General features: G+C 34.2%; 1 protein-coding gene across 1 annotated transcript in view; it reads right to left on the bottom strand.

Moving 5' to 3' along the window:
* Positions 1 to 22759, bottom strand: part of Smp_162340 (putative phosphatidylinositol 3-and 4-kinase) — a gene marked incomplete at both ends in the record, with an annotated part of 68635 nt that extends 45876 nt beyond the window's left edge. Inside the window, 18 exons of the mRNA XM_018789878.1 lie at positions 980 to 1087; positions 1365 to 1454; positions 2264 to 2338; positions 3616 to 4018; positions 4771 to 4900; positions 4991 to 5115; positions 6101 to 6375; positions 7413 to 7474; positions 9404 to 9573; positions 10791 to 10969; positions 12663 to 12908; positions 17661 to 17963; positions 18104 to 18218; positions 18256 to 18335; positions 18380 to 18489; positions 19433 to 19603; positions 20663 to 20844; positions 22743 to 22759. Of these exons, the coding sequence (XP_018655277.1) occupies positions 980 to 1087; positions 1365 to 1454; positions 2264 to 2338; positions 3616 to 4018; positions 4771 to 4900; positions 4991 to 5115; positions 6101 to 6375; positions 7413 to 7474; positions 9404 to 9573; positions 10791 to 10969; positions 12663 to 12908; positions 17661 to 17963; positions 18104 to 18218; positions 18256 to 18335; positions 18380 to 18489; positions 19433 to 19603; positions 20663 to 20844; positions 22743 to 22759 (2841 nt within the window). The remainder of the gene's footprint in view (positions 1 to 979; positions 1088 to 1364; positions 1455 to 2263; positions 2339 to 3615; positions 4019 to 4770; positions 4901 to 4990; positions 5116 to 6100; positions 6376 to 7412; positions 7475 to 9403; positions 9574 to 10790; positions 10970 to 12662; positions 12909 to 17660; positions 17964 to 18103; positions 18219 to 18255; positions 18336 to 18379; positions 18490 to 19432; positions 19604 to 20662; positions 20845 to 22742) is intronic.
* Between the last annotated feature and the right edge of the window lie 270 nt (positions 22760 to 23029).

Here is a 23029-nt window from a genome sequence, read left to right as displayed (position 1 = left end):
AAGTTTGAATTCACTTAGAGACTGACCAGTTGCAGTCCTGACACATCGATGGGAAGATTCAAACAAACAATACTAAGTGAATTTAATAATATATTATTGAGAAATACAACACATTTGGAAGGATGTACAAACCTATGATGATATCTTTCAAAGTATCATAACTGAAATGGCAGTCACCACTTAAAAAATGGGGGCTCTTTATATACTGAATGTAGATATTAATTCATGATCAATGAAGCATCGAAAGGCCGCTTAACAACCTCATTTAAATTATTGATAACAATATACTGAACGATATGAATACATTCAACGTCGAATAAGTTTACCGAAATGGACGAAAATGACGTACATATATTCCAGACAGTATGAATGAGTTCCAATATTTTCTCATCTACAGCTTTCAAACACTTAATTCCAAGAATGCCGGGTTTCACGAAAAAAACGTTACAATATGAAACCAAGTGTTAGTGACTTCGTTTATTAAAGCTGTACCCCTGGAGAATGCAATGCTGTACGATTATGACAGCAAAAACGTAGGGTTTCGCTTCTAAAACTCCTTCACAAAGGCATACACTACATCTGAATAAATTACAATATGACCAATTACATTTAATGAAGAAAGTAGTCTAATTTATTTAATTAGCGATATGAATGATGTGCTACTGTCTTCTTAGTAGTTTTAAAATAATTACTTCTCAATGCTGAATTGAGAATATGTACGAGAATTTCGAAAATTTTGCGTTAACTGATAGAGAAAATGAAAGACATAGAATCCTACAGCTAGGATATATGTCAACCTATTAGGAGATATCACAAGGTAGTGGTACCATACCATAAGGTTCAGTTAATTACCTACGTACAATATCGTCATATCTGAAAACAAACGATAAAACACAAAATACTTACTAATAACTAGGTACGAACACGTTCGATAATAAGGCGAAAATGTATTAACATAGGAAACATCTAAAAAGCATACTTGTTGACTATCTAGGTAGGGTACTTCTGAAATAAGTTGCCTTATTCGTAAATGACTCTCTTGATTCCCACGTATTACCAAGGTGATAAATAAGGCTGCGATGAGTTCCTATAAAAAGAAACCAAGATGGATGTGTGGCGAATAATATAGTAGTCAACAACAAAAAATGATTAACATCAGGTACCAAATATTACTTAAAACCAGAACCATACACTTGGAATGTATCTACATTTTCCATAGAACCAAAACTGATGAAACGAACAAAGTATGAAAATAGGATTAAGTGCCGTATTTAAGCAACTAGGTAGAGAGACTAACTAAACAGCTTGACAGTAAAATAACTAGAAATATGAGAGACAGAAAGGATTTATCAACAGCAGCTTACTTTGAATAAAATCTTTTTATCAACCCGAAAAAGTCTTGAAAGACTCTCCATTGCTTGACATAAAGACTGATCCATGTGTTCGACTATGATCTAAAACAAAAATTTTATTATAATAAATTGAAAGACAGAACGAAACAAAGATACATCGTTGTACACTAAAATGTAAGTTTGGAAAACTTGTGAGTTTGAAGATCTCAACAATGGCAAAATGGCAAAACAATCCAATAAAGAACACACATAATTGAGTGTAAAAATGAAATATTAGGTTTACTTTTTTAGAGAGATTTAAAATAAAAAATTTAAAAAGTGGTGTTAAATGACCAATATTGATATCACATGTGAATTTTCTAACAAACTGTTAATCAGTTAATGTAATTGTGCAGTTCTGCCGACTATTGTGATTGTTATACTGAGTAAACTTTGACACTATTAATTGAATGGTTGATGTTCTCAATTTAGGTGCAAAACTGTAAGACAAATTTTTAGGAGAAAAAAGTTAAAATCTTTCCTTCTTCCCACCATCTTCTATTTGACAGTTTTATTATTAATATTATTAATAGTTTATATACATTTATTTCATTTATTTCACCTAGTATCTGTTATTCCTATCACCAATACGTGAAACAAAATTGTAAAAGCCTGAATCCTGTAGAGTTATTTTATATTGATGTAAACGATACACACTGGATACAAGGGATACTTCTCCCCTTAACCATTTTATACTTTTGAAAAAATGGTGACAGAAATAAATCTGACAAAAAAAATAAAGTAACGCTTTTTAGTTACTGTAGTACAGTTCATTCAAGAATTATAAGGTTTTATCGCACATTTAACGTTTGTCGACATCAATAATTGTATATATATTCAAACATGATAAACAAATAAAAATAATACCCTACCTGTGCTAACTGGTGATCACTAAGACGGATTACTTGCGCAGATGGTAGATGAAGTAGTAATATAAGCTCTTGAATCTGCAATTACAATAAGTAATCAATGATATTCTCATACAAAAGATACATATATAGTTGGTAAACAGAAACAAGCAAACAATTAATTTGTAAGTAGTGATAAAGTTAAGGGCTCTTAGGTTAACAAAGGATTAATACTACACATACGCATTACATATATCAATTCCTTTCGGGAATCCAAAATTATTAAAAATTTAATGGTGATTGTAAAAGTTCAGCAAGACCTAGGCTATTGATTTGAATCATTTGAAGAAATAAGGTCTTTCTAGAAAAACCCTAGAATTACAAATACCGGTGGTTTGAAACATCAAAAGGACTGATCAGTAAGTTATCCAACTGGAGGATCTCCACTCATTGTTGCTTCACCTTACATCTTGAATCGATAACTAACTTGTTCGGAGTTTTTTTTTAATTTTTCATCGCTGTTTCTGTATTTTACTATACAATAGAATCTCAAAACTAAAGATGATCTAATCAGTTAAGTAATGAGTATCATGATATTGTTAAATAAACCATTAAAAGTAACATAAAGGTAAAAATACAGATGTATGGATAGCAAATTTACAATTTCAAAAGTGAAAACAGGTAGACAAAAAGTGAAAGAATAAGGAAATATAATTCATCACCCCTATAATCAATCCGGGTCGATAGCTAAAACCGTTAAGAAAAAAACAAACGAATTTAGTTTGCAAAAAGTATATAGGAAATTACCAGTTTTTTCATCACAAGTTATTATAACTTCCTTCCCAAAATGAATATTAAATTACAACATAAACTATAACTTGTGAGTTGTATACAAGACTTTATTCCATATTCAGCGAAAACAGCACATTGTTAGATTTAAAGAACAATCCCGTGGAAATGTTAGCATTCTACAAAGAGTTACATTGATCTTTTTTGGGTAATGTTATGATTGAGAGTATCAGACACTATATTCTCGCCAACCAGCACAATAAACCTCCGTTTCAAGATCGAATAGTATCGTTCATCTAACACAAGTATACTTTTTCGTCAGATTGATTTATAAGGGCTGAACACTTTTTTCATGATGCGCTTCCACAACCATATAGATCAATCTTCTCGTATATCGAATTAAAAAGACGTTCAAATGACGAGAAGTAAACACTATTAAAGGTAAATCCCTCTATATACTTCTAACAACAACTACATATAATTATGAGTTTTATTTTATTTTTAAGAAGTTGTAAAATTTAGGCAGATAAAAGATTTACAGTATTATAAGTAAACTGCTGGTTTGAAAAAATAACATATTATCTGACCTGTGTATAAACTGTACCAAAAAGTCCATGGGAATATTGATGCACTAAACCCAATCGACATAGAATCGACAGAATAGAGACAACTAAATCAATCACTTGAGTAGATGTAACACATGATGAACCATTAATTCCAAGTGTTTCACTAGACATACGTCCACAAAAAAATTCATAGTTATTCATCTGTAACTTTTGATTGAACATAAAATCAGTATAACAACTGGCCAAACAACATCCTAAAGCACCATATATCATGATATGATATTCGACTGTTGTGGCGATAGATATATCAGTTGACTTTTCGTTGGATTGATTGTTTAACAACTCCATAATAGATTTATGCACAGTTATCCATGAATTTAGATTTGTTTTCGACAAATTATTTGATGTATCACAAAAAATTTTACTACATACAGCAGAGAAGTTAGAGAAGAAAAAAGAAAAACAGGACAAGAAATATAGCAGCATTACACTCTTTACTAACTCAATAAGTCTTTTGAAACCCTAGATTGTGTAAACACTAGATTGGTATTACACTCTAAACGTTATAGTGTGCTGCACTTTATTTTACAGCTTTAGAATCCAATAACTTGTTTTTCTTAAACTGGAGTCAGATTACCCAATAACTAGATGGTTTTAGAGATTCATGGAATAAAATGAAGAGAATGATCATTTATTCACAACACTTAAGGTTGAACCAATACATTTGTGATGATATCGACAAGACTAAGAATGGGTTGGAGTCAGTCAGTAGAATGTACAACTCAATACATGTGTGCACCTGTTTAAGATGCCACACCGTATTTGCGAATCGATATGAATATATTAAGATAAATCTAGGAGTAATACAAGTAACAACAGTTTCAGTAGTAACAAAAAAGATCATGTGTACACTATATAATTCGATAACAAGAAATGTATTCACCAAATGAAAAAAAAATTGAAGTAATTTTCGAACCTAAGATCTGAGGGTGGATAAACAGTGAACACATTTGTGCACGGTGACTGATTCAATATAGGTGACTCAAGGAATACAAGTAGATTATATCTTCACAAAAATAATTAATTATATTTGCTGATTAGTGGCTGAGTTTCTATTTTAACAGGGATTATTTACAAAAGTACGTTGCTACAAGACAAAAATAATAAAAAATTTACTGGACAGTGGATGGTGTAAGTCCACATAAATTCTCCATAATAAGCGTAAAATAAATCCGGATTTGATCAGTTGACATAAAACTCCATCTTATATGAGAGGCCAAATAAACAGCGAAATCATTTATCAAAGCTAAAAGGCAAAAAGCAAATTAGTGGGGAACGTGAATAATTATCATCATTATAAATAATATTATGTTAACGAAAAAAACCCTGAACTTACCATCAACATTTTCAACCACTTTGCTTTGATCGAAGATGAAAGACAAAAATTCAATATATTCGAATAAAGACAAATTCTCCAAATTGTCTGCATTGTTTTCATTTGATGAATTCGAAAAATCAAACCTGTTATGTATACTATGTGTACAGTATAATGAAGGGTCGGTAGGGCAGTTATTAACACTGCATAAAATGCTGGCTGATAAACGGCACAGTAATATTATCATTGGTTTTGTCATGGATTGATTAGTTTTTAATTGTCTAAAAGATGTTTGAATAATAATTAAATTTAGCACTGAAAAAGCAGGAAATACAGTCAATTATTGAGTAGTGGTAATTGTTATTGTTCACAGCAAGGAGTGAATAATCCAAGACTATATATGCACATCCAGAAATAATCACAGTAATGATAATTACTTTATCAACTCACTAATCAAAGGTATAATAATTACAAAAGCTTCCTAAGCAAACTTAGTAAGAAGGATTGATGCACAGTATGAGTCAGCCTTTAGTTTTACTATTCTGAGTTTTCTCAATAGTTTATTTTCTAGAAACAGTAAACTGGACGAAATTTTTAATGTTAATTATGATTACTTATACTCAAAGGATACTTGACGGTGCATTTTTATAGATCAAAGCATGAATATAAGATTGAAAGTGACAGAAACAGTATCGTTAAATGTTTACGTTTAAATGAAACTAATGCTGCTATACTATACGCAATCACATTAGCAAAATATTTCTTCATAATAGCCAGCATTTCGGCGTTTATAGTTATAAGTTAATAATAAATAAAATTAACTTAAGTCTGACAAAGTCAAAATCAGAATTTCAACTACAACTTTCCTTATATTATCACACAACGGAACTTGAAAGTGTGTACTATGTGTCTATCATCTATTTGTCACTTACTCATATATTCATGTAATTTATAAATACAAATATATATATATATATACAGATATATATATACATAAATATCTATATATATATATATATATATATATATATATATATATATATATATATATATATATATATATATATATATATATATATATATATATATATGGGAGAGGTAGAGAAACTAAAACCAATCAAAATAACTTACTTGAATAATTTGAGAAATAGACATTGCTTAACTGCTAGTTCAAAATTTCCATCCGATGAAGATTTTGACATTTTATCAAGTAGATAGTGTAGCCATATAGTGATGTGATCTTCATCCAGTGTTATATAACTCATAATGTAGTCAACCAAAATATCTGACAACTCTTCTGCAGACATCACATTCGCAGTTGAAAACCAAAACATTAACGAACATAATAATGATATTGTGGGTCCACAAATATAAATCCAATGCCTTTCATCACATTTTACTTGGCACTTAGAAAAAAAGTAGGAATTCTTAATAAAATATACGGATGCCCAACTACTAAAAAAGTGACCATATGAATAAAATAGGACACTTTTATATTCCCAAGAATAATTCTTACAAGAGTACTTAGCTCTAACAGAAGCAGTTAACCTACTAACGATATACACATTTAAAATAATAAAAACGGAAATGATCCATAAGGTTTATCGAAACATTTGAAATGGATAATAACAAGGTTAAGTGAGATCTCGTCTAGAGTAAGTATTAATAATATAAACTAATGCAATCTGACCAATTCCCACCAATGTTCGTCTTAAAACACTTTAGCAATTCTTTTTCTCGTGTATTATTAAGGATGAATGCTGGAACATTTGGTTAAAAGACATCTATTAGTGTACTAAATATTGAATTTATAATTCAGAAAGGACACATCAATATACAAGTTTTTTATAATTCATAAGTAAAAGTAGCATTCTTGAGATGCACCTTATTTTACAATTATTTACTATTGATAGATTCAGGGAAAAGTACGATACAAAATCTTACACAAAAGTAAATTAGTTCAATATCTCACAATGTGCGAATCGATTTCGATAGTTTTAAAGATCTTAAGAAAAAGCGTACACACGACGTCAAAGAAAAATTACTGACTTTATGGACTGATCCAAATTTAATCTGATTATGCAAGTTGCTTTAGCAAGCATTCTACTGAGTGGTTTACAAGTAACATCGGTAGCGATAAATCAGTGGGTTTTGCTACCAACCAACGATACAAAGAAATACATGTGATATACATAACTTACAAATGAATCGAAATTTCAATTTCTATATTTTAGAGTTGTAGGACTGAACAGAGTAAGATTTTATACAGCATCTCAAAAACAAAGTCAATTAAATAACGAAACATCAAAAACATCAACAACGAAACAACAATAAATCCAATAAAGTAAAACTTTTGAATTACAGTGACAAAATATAACCCCACAGTTTCATTAACATTTATTTGCGATACCCCCAGTAAAGGAATGAAAAAAATACGAATTACCTTTATATTCTTCAACCATGTGATTAACGACTGTAACACAGATGTGTCATAAAGACTGAAATCTGAAGATTAAGAAAAATAACATAAAACAATAAGCTACAAAGAGAACATTGTAGATGGCAATCTAGTATTGGTTGGAAATTAGTTTCAAAAACGTATCAAAAGAATTTGTCAGTCTTCTCATCAATTACTATCAGATCAAAACAAATTATCTTGCTGTTGTTAACCTTCTAGGCTTCTAATTTAAGCTGATGATACGATTGAGCTACCGCAGTTTATTAGCAGATGTGATCACAATAATGGTTCGGTACTTTGAACAACATGGTCCCAAATCCTTGATAACGGCCTAGGTTCATCCACACTTCTCGTTCTGAACTCTACGTAAATCCTTTCTGCATCACTATTTCATATTTTCGTATCGAATTGTACCTTCGACGTTTAACCTGTTTGACTACTAATAATAGTGTTACTACCTCTAATATCATAATATTCGCTTCTAAAAATTTCGTTTTGTGCCAATGGAGTATGACAACCCGGACAGATGTATACATGTGCCAGGTTCTACAGTGGGTTTGTTTGACTGACTAATCCTACGTTTTTGACTGCCTATTAGCTATTTACTTAGTTATGAAGGCTACTAGTGACTACTCGGCCGTCAAAGATGAAGTTGGTGGAAAATAAGGAAGAGCTGCAGAGCCATAGTCTAACGGTAAATCAAAACTACGAACAGAAAATAAATATTTCCTTCACTCACTCAAATGAGATTTATGAACTTTATTTTTAAATTTATGAATTCATCAAATGACAAAGTGACACCTTACTAACAAGATTAACAGTCTATAATATAAACTAGTCTAATTGTGGTATTGCAGCGAAAATAACTGGTACCTGTAATTTTGCTCTTTATTTGTCTCTTTCCATTTCACGTAGCTTCTTCATTTCACCACAGGCTATCATGGAAACCGAAATTAAATAGATTATGTGATATACTAACTGGTGAACGGTTGCTCAACTTTGTGGATCAGTTGAAGTTAGACATTAACACCGTTGGATGCCGGCTCAGTGGTCTATCGGTTAAGTGTGATCCAGTGAGACCCATGTAGCTTTGTGTATGTATTTGTAGGGGAATATTGAGCTACCCATAACCACTTTGTTGAATGCATATAAATTTGCAAATCTCTCACCACTCTCGTTCCTTTCTTTCAGTCAGTCCATGTCGTCCCATAACATCTTCATATCCAGTGTTGTCCATTCCAACGTTGGTGTTCAAGTCTCCCATCGTGATGGTCAGGTCCTTTCTTGATCACTTCTCTATGATCGACTACAGCCTCGTCATCGCTATCATTGGTGGGTACATAACAGTGGATAACACTAACTGTAATTCCTTCCTTTATTTTAAAGGATGCCTTAATAATTCTGGATCCATGAAATTCCCATCCTATAAGTGCTCTTCGTGCTTCTTTGGACAGCATCAGAGAGACTCCCTGAGTGTGGAGCATCTTCTTCGTCACCAGAGTACAATAGCATCTACCCTGAATCTAACCTTGCCTGTCCAGCTTGGGTTTAATGGGTTCCACTGATTTCGAGAGCTACCGAGTTGTATCTTATCTCCATAGCTATTTGAATGGTCCTCCCGTTTTTCCACATTCTTCGAGCATATGATGCAGTAACCCTAGAAGAGCTACAGGAGTTATCTCAACGACAGTAAATTAATGAAAAAAGCAAACGAGAGGAAGCAACAATACTAATATTAGTGGAAGTCTGAGGATAAATAAAATTGTATAAAAGCGATAAATGATTTCAAAAAATGAAAAGTGTGGTTTTAGTGAAGTACAAGGGACGAATGAAACTGAACTGGATAGGAAATGTTTTGTGTAAACATGTTGTCCAACTACATGAAATAAATTTCGTGTAATAGTAAATTACTAAGAGAGCTATGAATGTAATACATTGATCGATCTCGATAAAACAATATTCTCAATCTAACTTACCTTGAATAGTTATAACAGCGTTGGCTAATAGACGGAGACCGAAGTAAGTAGTTGCAAACTTTTTAGAGTTTATAGGTTTCATTGTTGAACTGAAAAAAATTGATTTGGTTAGATAGTCGAAAACACCATGAAATGATTGAGCTGATAATTTTTGAATTATATCTTTCAACCTAAAAATGTAAGTAGTTTAAGAAACTAATAATTAATACAAGCAATGTTTTATTCCGCAGAAGTAATTATACATATTAGCTACAGTAAATCCTAAGTCAGAAAGAAACTATTCATCAGATTTACGTGGTATTGTTTACTTGAATCTTCCCATTGATGTTAAGGACTGAAATTGATCAGTCTCTTATTGGTATATAGGACGATTCCAGGGCTAACCACTATCCATTTTTGCTTATAATGCTTGTGAATTAAGGCAATATGGAGGCAATACGCACAGTATGCACATATGCCAATTAGAGACTGATCAATTGCAGTCCTAAACATCAATGGGAAGATTCAAGTAAGCAATACAACGTAAACTTAAACGTCACCACATTGCAAAAGCAAGTGGTTATCAGGACTCAGTAGTTAAATGGATAACGCTCGAATTGCGTATTATGCTGAAAGTAAATCTTAATACCTGGATGACAGGATCAGTCTTGTTCACATAAAATAAAATCATACAATAGACGAAATCATTAAAACATCACGAGCATTTGACCTAAATCGCATGACCCAGAAAAACCATACTTTCGTTCAAAACCTCTTGTTGTAAAATAGCGTACTAAATATTTCACTGTGTAGAAATTAGTTATTTTATACCTATTTCCGGACATTTTCAGAGTCTTTGTTTGACTTCCTTCTAAAACAGTAATGGCCATATTCTGCGCAACAAACACTAATTTTAATATTTTCATAGTTGAAAGCGTGAGTCAATTGAAGCTAGACCACCATGGAAAACCTGGAAGCACTGGACGGCCGTCTCGTCCTATTATGAGACTCCTCAGCAGTGCGCATCCACGATCCCGCACTCGCAAGATTCGAACCCAGGACCTACCAGTCTCGCGCCAGAGCCCTTAACCGACAGACCATTGAGCCGGCATCCAACGGTGTTAATGTCTAACTTCAACTGATCCACAAAGTTGAGCAACCGTTCACCAATTGTCTTCTGTGAGTTGATATCTCACAACAGACGTGGTTTGAGCTCCATTGGTCACTGCTTCTGATAATTAATACTAATTTTAATGGCTATGTAAAACAGTAAACTCTTGTTGAGATGGAGAAAATATACGAAAATAGATATGCCAACTTGTCCCAAATGAATATATAATCTTTGTTTAAAACAAGTTGAGATGGAAACGATGATAAATGGTGTATTAGTGAGTAGTAACCCACTTACTCCATAAGGCTTTGAAGATCTGATAAGCCGCTCCAGATCCTTATGAAAACTATCCACTCTTTGGTGGTTTCCTGTGAAATATCATCACAAACAGGATTTTTGACCACATGAGCTTCAAGGAACTCTTTAACACTAACGATATCGCAAGAGAAAAGAATTTTTGATATAATGGACTTATACTAAAAAGAAAAGAAGAAGAGTGTACGTGAATTCTAAACATAACATCAAAAATGTTTTCATTAGACACTTGGTGAGTTATAAAAATGAGTAAGATATTAACAAACACATAAGCCAAAAATATGACCATGACTATTAAAATATATCAGCATGGTGAACTAAGGGAAAATGTATGGAGAAGTGACGTAATTATCACAATCATCTTCATTCTTAAAAAGCTCTCATTGTAGACATATTACGATGAAGAAATCATTTTTATCTGACAATTACTGGTCTGTTTATATTGGCTTTTTTATCACTTGCAAAATATATTTTAAAGAAACTTTTCGCTTGATATATCAATAATTAAATAGTTAAACGAATATTGTTATTGTACATAAATTTCAACCAGGACAACAGTAAACTGTAAGAAAGGTGTGTTATACCCCGATAAGAATAATGAATGGTATCTTTGGGATCTACTTATGGACCAATACTGTGTCTATATTTTTATTGTATAATTTGTTAACGAACTATTTATATTTGTGTCCCTCTCATTATAGGTGTTATTTTGACCGATGAAGTATTATTGTATGGCTTACCGTTCTTGAATTATGCCCTGTCTATCATTTACTATCTCCCTTATTCACAGCCACTTTTGGCTGAATCTTGTGCAAATGTTATTTCCTATTTTATGGTACGATGTGGTCTGTCTGTCTGGTATGCTTGAAATAAAGGATTCATACCGCAGAGGCTGTTATTGGTGTTCTGGACTTAACTGACTGGGCTAGGTAGAAAGCAGGACCGATAAGTACTCTAGACTGCTCGCACGGGTTTTATGTGTCATTGGTCCGAACGATAATTTACTGCTCTCTAATTGGCAGTATTATCACGCTTTACAGTAACAGGGCATTCCAGGCAGTCACAAGTTATCACAAAGTGTGTAACCCGTGGTATGTAAAAAAAGACCTAATGGCTACGGTGTGACCATCGTAGTTAACAAATCCGAGTTCGGAGAAATATAAACTCCACAAAATTTCCTTCGTACAAAGCAGGATCATTTGAACGAATTACATTAATCTGATAACCCAGTAATGAGTGATAATAATAATAATAATAATAATTCGTTTCTGTATTGTTTGTCTAAATCTTCCTATTGATATTTAAAATTGCAATCGATCAGTCTATTATTGACATATGTGCACCCTATGCGGATTGCCTCGATATTGCCTCAAGTCACAAACATTATAAGCAGAGACGGATGATGGCTAATAGTGGAACCCAGGACGCATGTTTCGTTCTGTTTGGGACTCGTCAGATGAATGTACCTGCACCCTAGAGTTGATGTTCACTCTGGGAAGCAGATACATTCAGCTGACAAGCCCCAAATATAACGAAACACGCGTCCTGGGTTCCACTATTAGCCACCATCCATCTTTACTTAGAATAATAATTATTATTATTATAAACACTATATATATATGACAGTGAATGAGGCGTGTAACATCTCCCAACTAGTTTCAGATTATGAAGCATCATTTCGAACACGAGAGATTGAATGAAGATTCCAAAAGGGTAATTTGAATATATTTTACTGAGAAATTTTGCGCTTATCGTTACGAACAATTCACAGATATGAAAAGTTTTTCTAGCTCTCTGGATTAAGAATCGATAAACAGGAAATGTATGAAAAAATAGTGGTACATTATTATTTACTTGTATACCAAACATTTCAATCGGTATAATAATCGAAAGCGGATTGGAAAAGTATTCATCTTCTTCAAAGCATTTGGTTACTTCTTCATCAACATTTGAAATAAAAGGTAGTAAGCAGAGTAAATTCTTCCCATTAGACAACAGATATATGGATAAGAAGTGTAAATTGAAATCTATTATTGCATATTTAAGATCCCGATGGTTGGAGCTTTTTATCCAGTCACTTTCTAAGATTTGAAAACAAATCTAAAAAGGATGTATATATTAACAAAATGAAAGATAAGATCAATGATCTTTTAGGAAAATCAAGAAAGTGCAAACGGTTTGTTCAATTAATCAGTGATACCCAACAAAGTACAGTAGTAACAGATATCATAACAGTATATATTCAGCACAAAGGTTTCCAAATGCTGAACAATGACAGTAAATAACGTGTTACCCAGTCACTTAAACCAAACTGTGAAGTAGTAGATGGAATGATCAAAAACAGCACTCCATGATCGAATGTCACATAGTGACTTTTGATCATTCAGTTTTATTCAGAATATTGCTATCACTCATCTGTTCTAAACGAATTAGATGTAATGGGTTTCAGAACTCTCTTCAAACCAGTAGTTTAGAGTCAAGTTAATAGACTGGTAACTTGCTTCTCTTTCTCTCTCTTGACATTACTTAAACTGACTACACTAACAAGATTAATTCGCAAATATTTGTATGGTCACCATTAATTAGCGAGTAATCACAACCAGTATTTTTAATAATGATGAAGTTAAAAAGTATTGAAACCTGCAAATAAGCAGATTAAGAAATTAATTGGTCAATCAGACAGACAAAAACGTTTATGTGACACTAATGTGAGCGTCTCTATTGTGACAAGTTTGAAGTCCTTTAAGTAAATTTATGAACTGCGAACGATCATTTTTTAGCACTATCCTAAATCCGAATGCTCATGTGAGTCAAATTTCGAACGTCAAAACACTAATTCTTCTCAAACAATCGTCTATCTAAATTGCACATTTCTGCAGTAAACCTAATATGATCATTAACATATTTAGCGAACTTGTAGTTAATATTCCCAACTATTGAACTAAAACCCGACCGCTGCTGCTACCTTGACGTGTTGCTCGAGCTTGCCTATCGTGATGAAACAATCGACCTATACTGGATGGAACAATAGTTCCTCAAGGTCCTACCATGCCATACAGGTCGGTTGAAGAGCGGAGAGACTAAAAGCAGCAAACCCAAGGTTCGAAGGCGAAGTCGTACTACTGACTGTACAGAGGTGTGACGGCAGTAAGGTGTTTCCTTCAGACAACCAGCATAACAGCGATACTGCCTTCCCACAAGGAGGGGTGGTGTTAGAAAAGGTCGACCCTAAAATTGCACACCTCGCCTCATCCCACGGATATCCGTCTCCGGCGGTAAGGTCCCAACAAGTACGGAGCTAACACAAAAACTACCCACAAAAAAGTTGTGTGTAACTGACCTCAAGCAGTTGTCTCTTGGACACTTCGGTCACGCTCTCAGGTCATTAAGACCACTTCTAACCCAATTTCCTTTCCAGGTACCTCTAGAAGAACTCTTCCACGGTGTGGGCAACCAGGAAGTGATAACTGCCCTTATAGCACTCAAGACCACTGTATTCATAATCAATATCCTTCAATTCCTACTATTCCTTCTAGGTATAACACTTAGTACAAGGGGAGAGCAAGCGCTACTAGAATGGATCCCCGTTAACAGTTGCCTATGTGCTGTCCGGCTAAATGGCTCCGTAAGACCTCGGAAGGATAGGGACACACGTCGTCGCCTTTTCGTCGTTTCTGCCTACGCTCCCACTGACTGCAGCCATGATGAAGTGAAAGATGACTCTTACATAAAGCTCTCTGAACTTCTTCAAAAAGCTAAGCGCTCAGACATAGTACTCGTAGCGGGTGACTTTAATGCCCAATTAGGTAGCTTAAACCAAACGGAAAGACATGTAGGTGGGTATTTTAGTATTCCGGCTCAACGAACCGATAATGGTGATTGTCTGTTGCAACTATGCTCAGACAATCGCTTATTTTTAGCAAACACTAATTTTAAGCATAAGGAGAGACATCGTCTAACATGGCGACCACCTGCACCAAACCAACGATGGACTCAAATAGACCATATTGTCATCAGTCACTGTTGGAAAGGCTCGATAGAAGATTGTCGCTCCTACTGGAATACATGTTTAGACTCGGACTACGCTTTAATACGAGCACGCATTTGTTTGCACCTCACGGGACGCAGAAAAACCACATTAAGAAGACCCATTAGAATTGGACTGAGTGACGTAAAAGCCAAAAGTAGATTCCAGGAACAACTGAAATCACATCTAGGCAGTTCTGTAAACGAGGATGACCCAGCTGTTGCTTAGAAAGATACACAAACAGCTGTGGAAACAGCTGTGACATCTATTAGTGATTTGAACCATAGGGTTACGAAAAACCAATGGATTTCTTCTAAGTCTATTTCACTGATAGATTCGCGTAAACTCATCACATCAGGCTCTGAACAAGATGAAGAGCGTAAACAAATCAGATCTAGGTTAACCAGAAGTCTAAGGAACGACCGTAAGCAGTACTGAGGAACGAAAGCAAAAGAGATGAAAAAGGCACCGGCTGTAGGCAACACCAGACAACTCTTCAGACTAATAAAAGAAACCGGAATTAAGAAGTCAAGTGTGAGTGAGACAATCTCGGAAAAATACAACCCTTATCTGCTCTCAGCCCAGACGTTTAGAACGATGGGCGGAATACTTTAGAGAACAGTTTAGCTGGCCTTGAGCTAATCTAAAGTTACCCACCATTCCCAAACAGTCTAAATGGAACATTGAAGTAGGTCCCATGACCCTAGCTGAAGTTCAAAAGGTTATAGCTAATATGAAACGAGGAGGAGCAGCTGGTCCAGATGGATTGACTTCAAATGTCTTTAAGGACGGTGGTCCAGGTTTAGCGATCAGGCTGACTAATCTTTTAGCTAAAATCTGGAAACTGGACGTAATCCTATCTGACTGATCTCAACCACTGATTGTCCCAATATATAAGAAAGGGTCAAAGTCATCTTGTGCTAATAATATAGAGATCAGTTGGACCAATATGGCATCTAAAATACTAGCCTCAATAGTTATCGGACGCCTAACAAAGACTCGTGAACTTCGAACATGAGAAAACCAGGTTGGTTTCGGACCTTATCGTGGCTGCATCTACCACTTACTATTTGCCAGAATTCGGAACCTAGACATGCTTATCGGCGTCCGACAATGATAGTTTTTCTTGACTTAAAGGCAGCATTTGACTCTGTAGACCGAGAAGTTCTGTGGCAGTGTCTGTCATTAAAAGGTGTACCTCAGAAGTACATAAACCTTGTGAAGGCTCTTTACTCAAACACTACCAGTCGATTCAGAGCTTATGGTGAACTGTCATCTGATTTTGCAACCTCAAGTGGTGTCCAGCAAGGCTGTCCACCATCTCCATTTTCATTCAGTTTTATCATAGACCTACTGCTGGAAATAACGTTCTCATCGATTGAGTTTTCAGGAGGTCCACTCAGATAGTCCTGTTTGATGAAGACGCTGATAAAATGCAGAGTCTTCTGTTAGCACTGAGCAACAATGCCAGGATATATGAGATGCGTTTCTCCCCCTCTAAAGGTAAATTATCGTTCCAGGACTGGCCTGCGTCAACACTTGAACTAAGGATAGGGAGTGAAGTAGTCGAACACGTGGACAATTCTGCATAACTTGGAAGCCTGACCAGCCCTAATGGGTTGGTGTCTGACGAAATCTCTGCACGAATTCAAAAAGCTCGTTTGGCTTTTGCCAACTTGCGTCACCTATGGCGAAGACGAGATATCCGTCTATCAATTAAGGGACGAGTATACTGCACAGCAGTTTGCTCTGTTCTACTTTACGGCTGCGAAACGTGGACATTAAGAGTAGAAGATACTCGTAAGTTACTAGTATTTAACCACAGATGCATTAGAAACATTTCACGCATCTGCTGGGATCACCGGGTAAGAAATAGTGAGGTTAGATGCATGGTAGTAGGGAATAATGGTAAATCAGTTGATGAGGTCATGAATCTTCATCGACTGAGATGGTTGGGCCACGTGTTACGTATTCCCGAACACCGATTACCAAGACGCGCAATGTTGACCAATATAGGGGATGGCTGGAAAAGAGTTAGGGGCGGCCAAACCAAAACTAGGCATCAGTGCTTGAAGTCATTAACTTCTAGTCTGAGCCATGTTGATAGATGCATACTACCTGGTTGGGGTCCGCGTGACTATCGTAACCAATGGTTGGAGACTCTAGGTGACATGGCTCAGAATCGATCACAATGGTGTAGGTGTATACACTCTTTATCTTCCCTTAAACCTTAAGATTAAAATTGCTTCATATATCTTTCTTTGTGTAATATATCCTTATATACAATCTTTCTTTTATATATCTAACCACCACTAAATTAACTACTTCTATGAATTTGGTGTTGATCTTGTTATGCTAATGAAGTATGGCAACTTGGACCGATACATATATATGCCTGGTCCTACGTTGTAGCTGACTAAGATACTTCTAAATAACTAAACTTCCGAACAAAAGAACAACCAAGCATTAAGGGTAGTAGAAAAATTCAAAAGCCTTATATTACTATACTGACAAATATATAAAAATATTACACGAAAGTAATTTACAGTAAAAACGGGTTATGTTGGACTTTGTGGTTTCGATTAGTTAGGAAAAAACCAATACACGGTTTAGCCTGAGGCTTAAATCTTCCTCAATCCAAATTAAAGAGAAGTGAATTCAGACAATTTCACCAAGTTGATTTTCCCCACTAAACTTCATAGTTTAAAATTGAGAAAGGAATGATTCATATCCTGCTTATTCAATAAACGATGCTTACAAACACAATATTATTTATATTAAAGTGTTATGGAGAACTTGAAAAAATCATATAGATAAAAACTCACTCTATTTAATAACTTTTGATGATTAAAACATTCATAACCAGGTTGGTTCAGTTTAACAATACGTTGTTCAATCATACTAAGCAAACGTAGACAAAGTACAGTTGTATTTTCTAAGTTTGTGCACTCATCCACTATCAGTAAATCTGATGGTAAGTTCACAGTCCTGTCATGCCATGAACTCAGAAAAGTGAGTACTAGACCACTAGCAGCGTAAATATAATTCAATGTCGTAGATCCGTAAATTGGTTCATGAACCAAGTTTATCAATGCATCGGTGCCTTGATAAATTGCATCTAAGGCTTTCTGTAGGAAAAAATGAAAAAAATATATTGAGAAATATGTAGCTTCTTTAACAATTCAAATGGAATTAAAAAATATAATTCAATATATTTATCAAAGTGCGAAAAATGCAAGTATTATGTAACAGACATTAAAAAACTAACCTGTTTACCGTGTACATCAGTTAGTTCTACAGCAATGCATAGAATACGAAATATATGCTGGACAACAGAAGGTAAGTATGCGTGAAAACTGGCAATTAATGAGCCCAGCGTATAACTACGAAATAAGGTTTAAAGTAATATTCTCAAATTACCTTAAAATAGATACTAGTCGGTATGCCTCCCTTAAAGCTGATAACTCAATCGGCAAACAGTGAAACCTAAGCTCATCTGACTACAGAAATAATAACTATAACACGAAAAAAGATCACTCATTACTTTACTATCTTCGGGAGGAACAATGGCGTTTTGTTTAGTAGGTGCCCTCAGTACCCAACTAAAATCATCAGAACCTCTTTGATCAAAAAGTCCCATTGTGTTCAATAAATCTACGGAAAAATGACAATTCAAAAAGATTGACAAAAATAAAATGATTTATTATGAATATATTGCCTTTACGGTATATACATTTTTTTATCTTTAATTTTGAAACTTCAGTAACTAATTCATAAATGATACTCGCTCATTTGATAAGTATATACAGTAACAATATGACAGATAAAAAGAATTAGGTTTGACCTCATTTGTATACGATGGGTAAAATTTAACATCGAATTACTACATGTATACCAGGAAAATATTAAGATGACTCACATACACAGACCACAGAAATTTATGTTTCTTTTTAGTTTACTTTAAGAAAGAAACTAGACAAATGGTCAAGATCAACAAGATCACAATCGTCAGGTTTCAGTTATATTAAAATTGCCGTCGATGTGATAAGCACTGTAAAAAAAATTCAAATAGCGGTCAGAATGATATGGAAGTTACTGTTACCTAAACTTTTGTCTGTAGTGGCTCACAATGATTTCCAAATACTGATTATTGTGGGGAAAAAACAATATCGGAAGTGATAAGGTAAAGTTTTTGTAAAGACACTAACTCGTGACATAAACTAAAGTGGCACGTAAATTCTATTTGTTTCCTCTATTTCAAACTACGGAACTTGGTTTCATTTATCGTCTTTCATTAGTTTTAAAGCAATTCGTTAAATTATGATATTCTCTTATCAATGCTCTGAGTATTATCAACGCACTAATATGTAGTATCCCACATTAGCATGTTCAATAAATAAATGTTAAAATGATATATTTAAAAATGTACGAATTTAAAAGAGGCGGTAATGAGAAGAACATAGTTGTTAAAAGAACAACTATTATTTATAGTGAAATAAATTTATCTGGATGAAAAGTAGAAATTTAAATATTTAACCCTATTATGTAAACGTGCACATATATTTTGTGCACATATGATAACTCTAAAGATATTTACCGTTAAGAACAGATACTAAATGTACAGCTTTCTTGAGATATATATTCAAATGATGCCTTTCAAGAAATAACATGAGTGACCTGATCAGATCTCCAACAACCTGGAGATGGTATGTAAATGGTGGGCGACAAGCGATCACGATTAGACGATAGATACACCATGTGGAGAAATCTGTTGAAAATACATGAGAAAAAGATAATGATGATTACAGATTCAGGTTAATAAATAACGGTGTGCAAATTACTTTGGTCTTGACTCATTATGTTAGAACGTTAAGTCACATCACGTGAAAAGGTTTGCTAGTCAAAAAATGTAAGTACTTGAGGTGTAAGTCAGGGAAAAAATGAAAACTATTTTCACTGTATTATGACACCTCTGTTATCATAGGGCACACACCCCATGAAATTTCGTCTCATCACATTTCTACTCTTGTTAACTTCTTCAGGCTGGAGAAAATAGTAGTTTACGTTGATGTGCTTTATAGACACTATGACAGAGAATATACCTAAGGTCAATATGATTCTGAATATAAATTGGTTGATATGAATGTACATAAAATGCTCATGATGATGTGAAGTGCGAAATTCAAGTATTAGTTCAATTATGAATTGACATGAAGGAGGAAAAGTATAAAATGCCTTATTGAACCAGTCAAATTATGAGACACGGATACCGATGTAACAAACCATGCATAATGACTAGTAACCGTTCTGTACAAATGAATGATTATATAACCGTGTAACAGTTAGCCTCTCATGGTAACACTAATGCCTTGTGTTCTGTGACATGAGAAAGATATTCATTAAAGTGACTAATAGTAGGAACAGATATAAGTTACGTGCCAACTATCAAACTGATCAGACGGCGAATACATACATTCAGTTTTTTTTTAATATTACACATAGAGTATTTGAGACTAAAACCCCACAAGGATATGACCGATCAGCAGTTATAAACTAACGATATTATTTTGGATGTAGAAAAAGCATCTAAATTTACGGTAATTTTAATGTATTTAATGTTTTTATCTCGTCAAATGTGACATTTAAGTGACCTGGTTAAATATAAAAATCAACCAGACAGTCATATATGAATCGACTGAGTATCGTATGAGACGTCTAGTTTGAGAGAATATCCATTTCTCGTCTTAGTGCATAGCTAGAAGCACGCGCCAAAAGACTGTTTGATGTCTGAGAAAATTTTTTAAAAAATAAAACCAACAAAGCTTACCATCCATAAGAAAAGATGTCAAGGCCTGTGAGAGTTGATAATGACGATACTTAAATGTACTTTCAACTCGGGAGAGAAGGGGTAATAGACCAGTAACCTGACATTCTCCTATGTGATCTACACTTCCAGCTATTTCATCTAAAATGCAGTAGATAAATTTTACAGTATCCTGAGGATCGAAGCTGAAAGATAAGAATGAAAATGTGAAGCTAAACAAGTAGTAGAGATGTATACTAGAGAAAAAGTATTAAAGATGTTTGAAATTTCTTATAAATTGATATTAGAGGAACTGTTTGATTTACTTTTTATAATATACCCCTCAACATTAAATACGAAAGCAGCTAATTAGAAAAACTAAGATTATCAGACAGTATGAAAATAAATTACTAATTGATTTGTTAGAAAGTCTTTAAAATCAAAGAGGCCCTTAGACAAACGATTAACGGCAATTATTGGACTGTACTACTTGGTAGTAGAATAAAGCGAATTTACTGCTGGCTAGAATTAATTTTGTAACTTTATGACAGAAACGACTGAAAGGACGTAATAAAATTTACACAAACTACAAGATCCTATGGACGGTGCTTCGTGCCAATAAAATATATCCATTGACTGAGAAGCAAAATCTTACTGAGTGAAGATAATTTTTAGTCTGATTAGTCTAAACTTAAAATAATAAACAAAAAAAATAAATGGTGTGTACATCTGATATCAAGAGATTCAGGTTACTAAAAGTGGACCGCGAACGTCAAGACAAAAAGTTGAACGAATTATTAAGTTTACACGAGCACTAGATGATTTATAAGAGTGGGGTAACGGTTTGGTGGTTACGACGTCCGAGATATGGTTACTAGGTAGCAGGTTTGAGAAATACTCCACCCACTTCAGTCTGAGTAACTGGGAAGTATCACTAGCCCTAATACATAAATTGGTGCCCAAAGCCGAGTACACGAATATATACTTGGTAAATAAATATCATCATAAACAGACAAGCGGTCACTTTAAATTTACTTTAGATGATTTTAAGTAAATTTCCTTGAGGGAAATCTCGACACGAAAGAATACAGCAGGATAGTTAACAAACGTAAAAGCAAACTAAACAGACAAATCAACAAAAAAATTAAGATGTCGATGCAAGGTTTTGTGATGAAATCCATTGAATACTAGTTTAAGTCTAGCCGACCGAAAAATTTCTATTTTATATTTTCCAATCGAGTTTTTTACTAATATTTATACTTTAGATTAGTTACTTTCGGTATCCAGTTCTAGACACATTTGTAACCAGTGCGAAAAAATAGAATAGGTGAGAAAAGCATCTATATCATACAGAATTTAATGTTACTACGAGAATTGACTGAATGTTGGTGATAGTCACATGAGAATGAGATGAATGTACCAATTATGTAGGAGCATAAAAGCGAAAGAAAACTCATAAACCTTAACAAAATAAATAAGGAAGAGACAAGTCATTTCTAATACCCTGTTTTGTCGGTAGTGTTGATGACCAAGGTAAGGAGAGCGGCTGCACAAATTTCTTATGAATCCATAGGTCTGGCTTGTTAAAATGGATACCAATGGCTTCCGTGATACCTAGAAGTCATGTGTAAACTAACTGAAAAACTGGTCAAATATGATGAATTATACAAAGTTACTTGTTTATGTTCCCTTTATGTCCTGCATCGGCTAACTGAGCGAGCGCAAATTCGTTAATTCATTAATTATCCTTTTCCCAACTAGGAAGGATAATGTCCGGAAACCGGCTGACAGACTTACATATCTGAGCGTCTAACATAACTAGCCCTATATAAAAAGTTGAATGAGCAACTACACATAGATGAGGTTAGTCAGGGAAATCTGCCTGTAATGGGGATGAAATGCCAACTGAATCACTACAGTGGGTCACTTTAATTTTGCCAGAAAAGTAGCCGTGTATCACTATCGCTGCATCGCCTATAAGTAATTCTGACCAAAAGCAATACCAAGAAAAATGAGCAGAACAATTTAGACAATATCTCTATTAGGGACGCGAGTGCACTAGGTTTACAAGTCACAGAGCACGAAACACATCTTAGCAACTAACCTTTCGCTGTTTTTCATCGAAATCTTTTCTTATTACCTGAAAAGGATAAGTTGTTTGTGAGTACAAAAACAAAACGTCCAAGAAAGAAAGTAATAAACCACTAAAATAAGTCACTGGCCTTAAAAATTTCGCTATTTGTTCAAGTGTTTTTAGAACTTATGGATAGTAGCTTGATCAATCGCAAGTTCGCAGTAAAATATTCTATTTAATTCTACTATTTAAGTGAATATTTCTATTGAAATGATGCTTGTTCGATAAGATAGTTCTAGTCAATCACCACTTAATGA

This window comes from Schistosoma mansoni, chromosome W, assembly GCF_000237925.1.
Source record: "Schistosoma mansoni strain Puerto Rico chromosome W, complete genome".
NCBI classification, from domain to species: Eukaryota; Metazoa; Platyhelminthes; class Trematoda; order Strigeidida; family Schistosomatidae; genus Schistosoma; species Schistosoma mansoni.
This window is presented reverse-complemented; position numbering and strand designations above follow the sequence as displayed.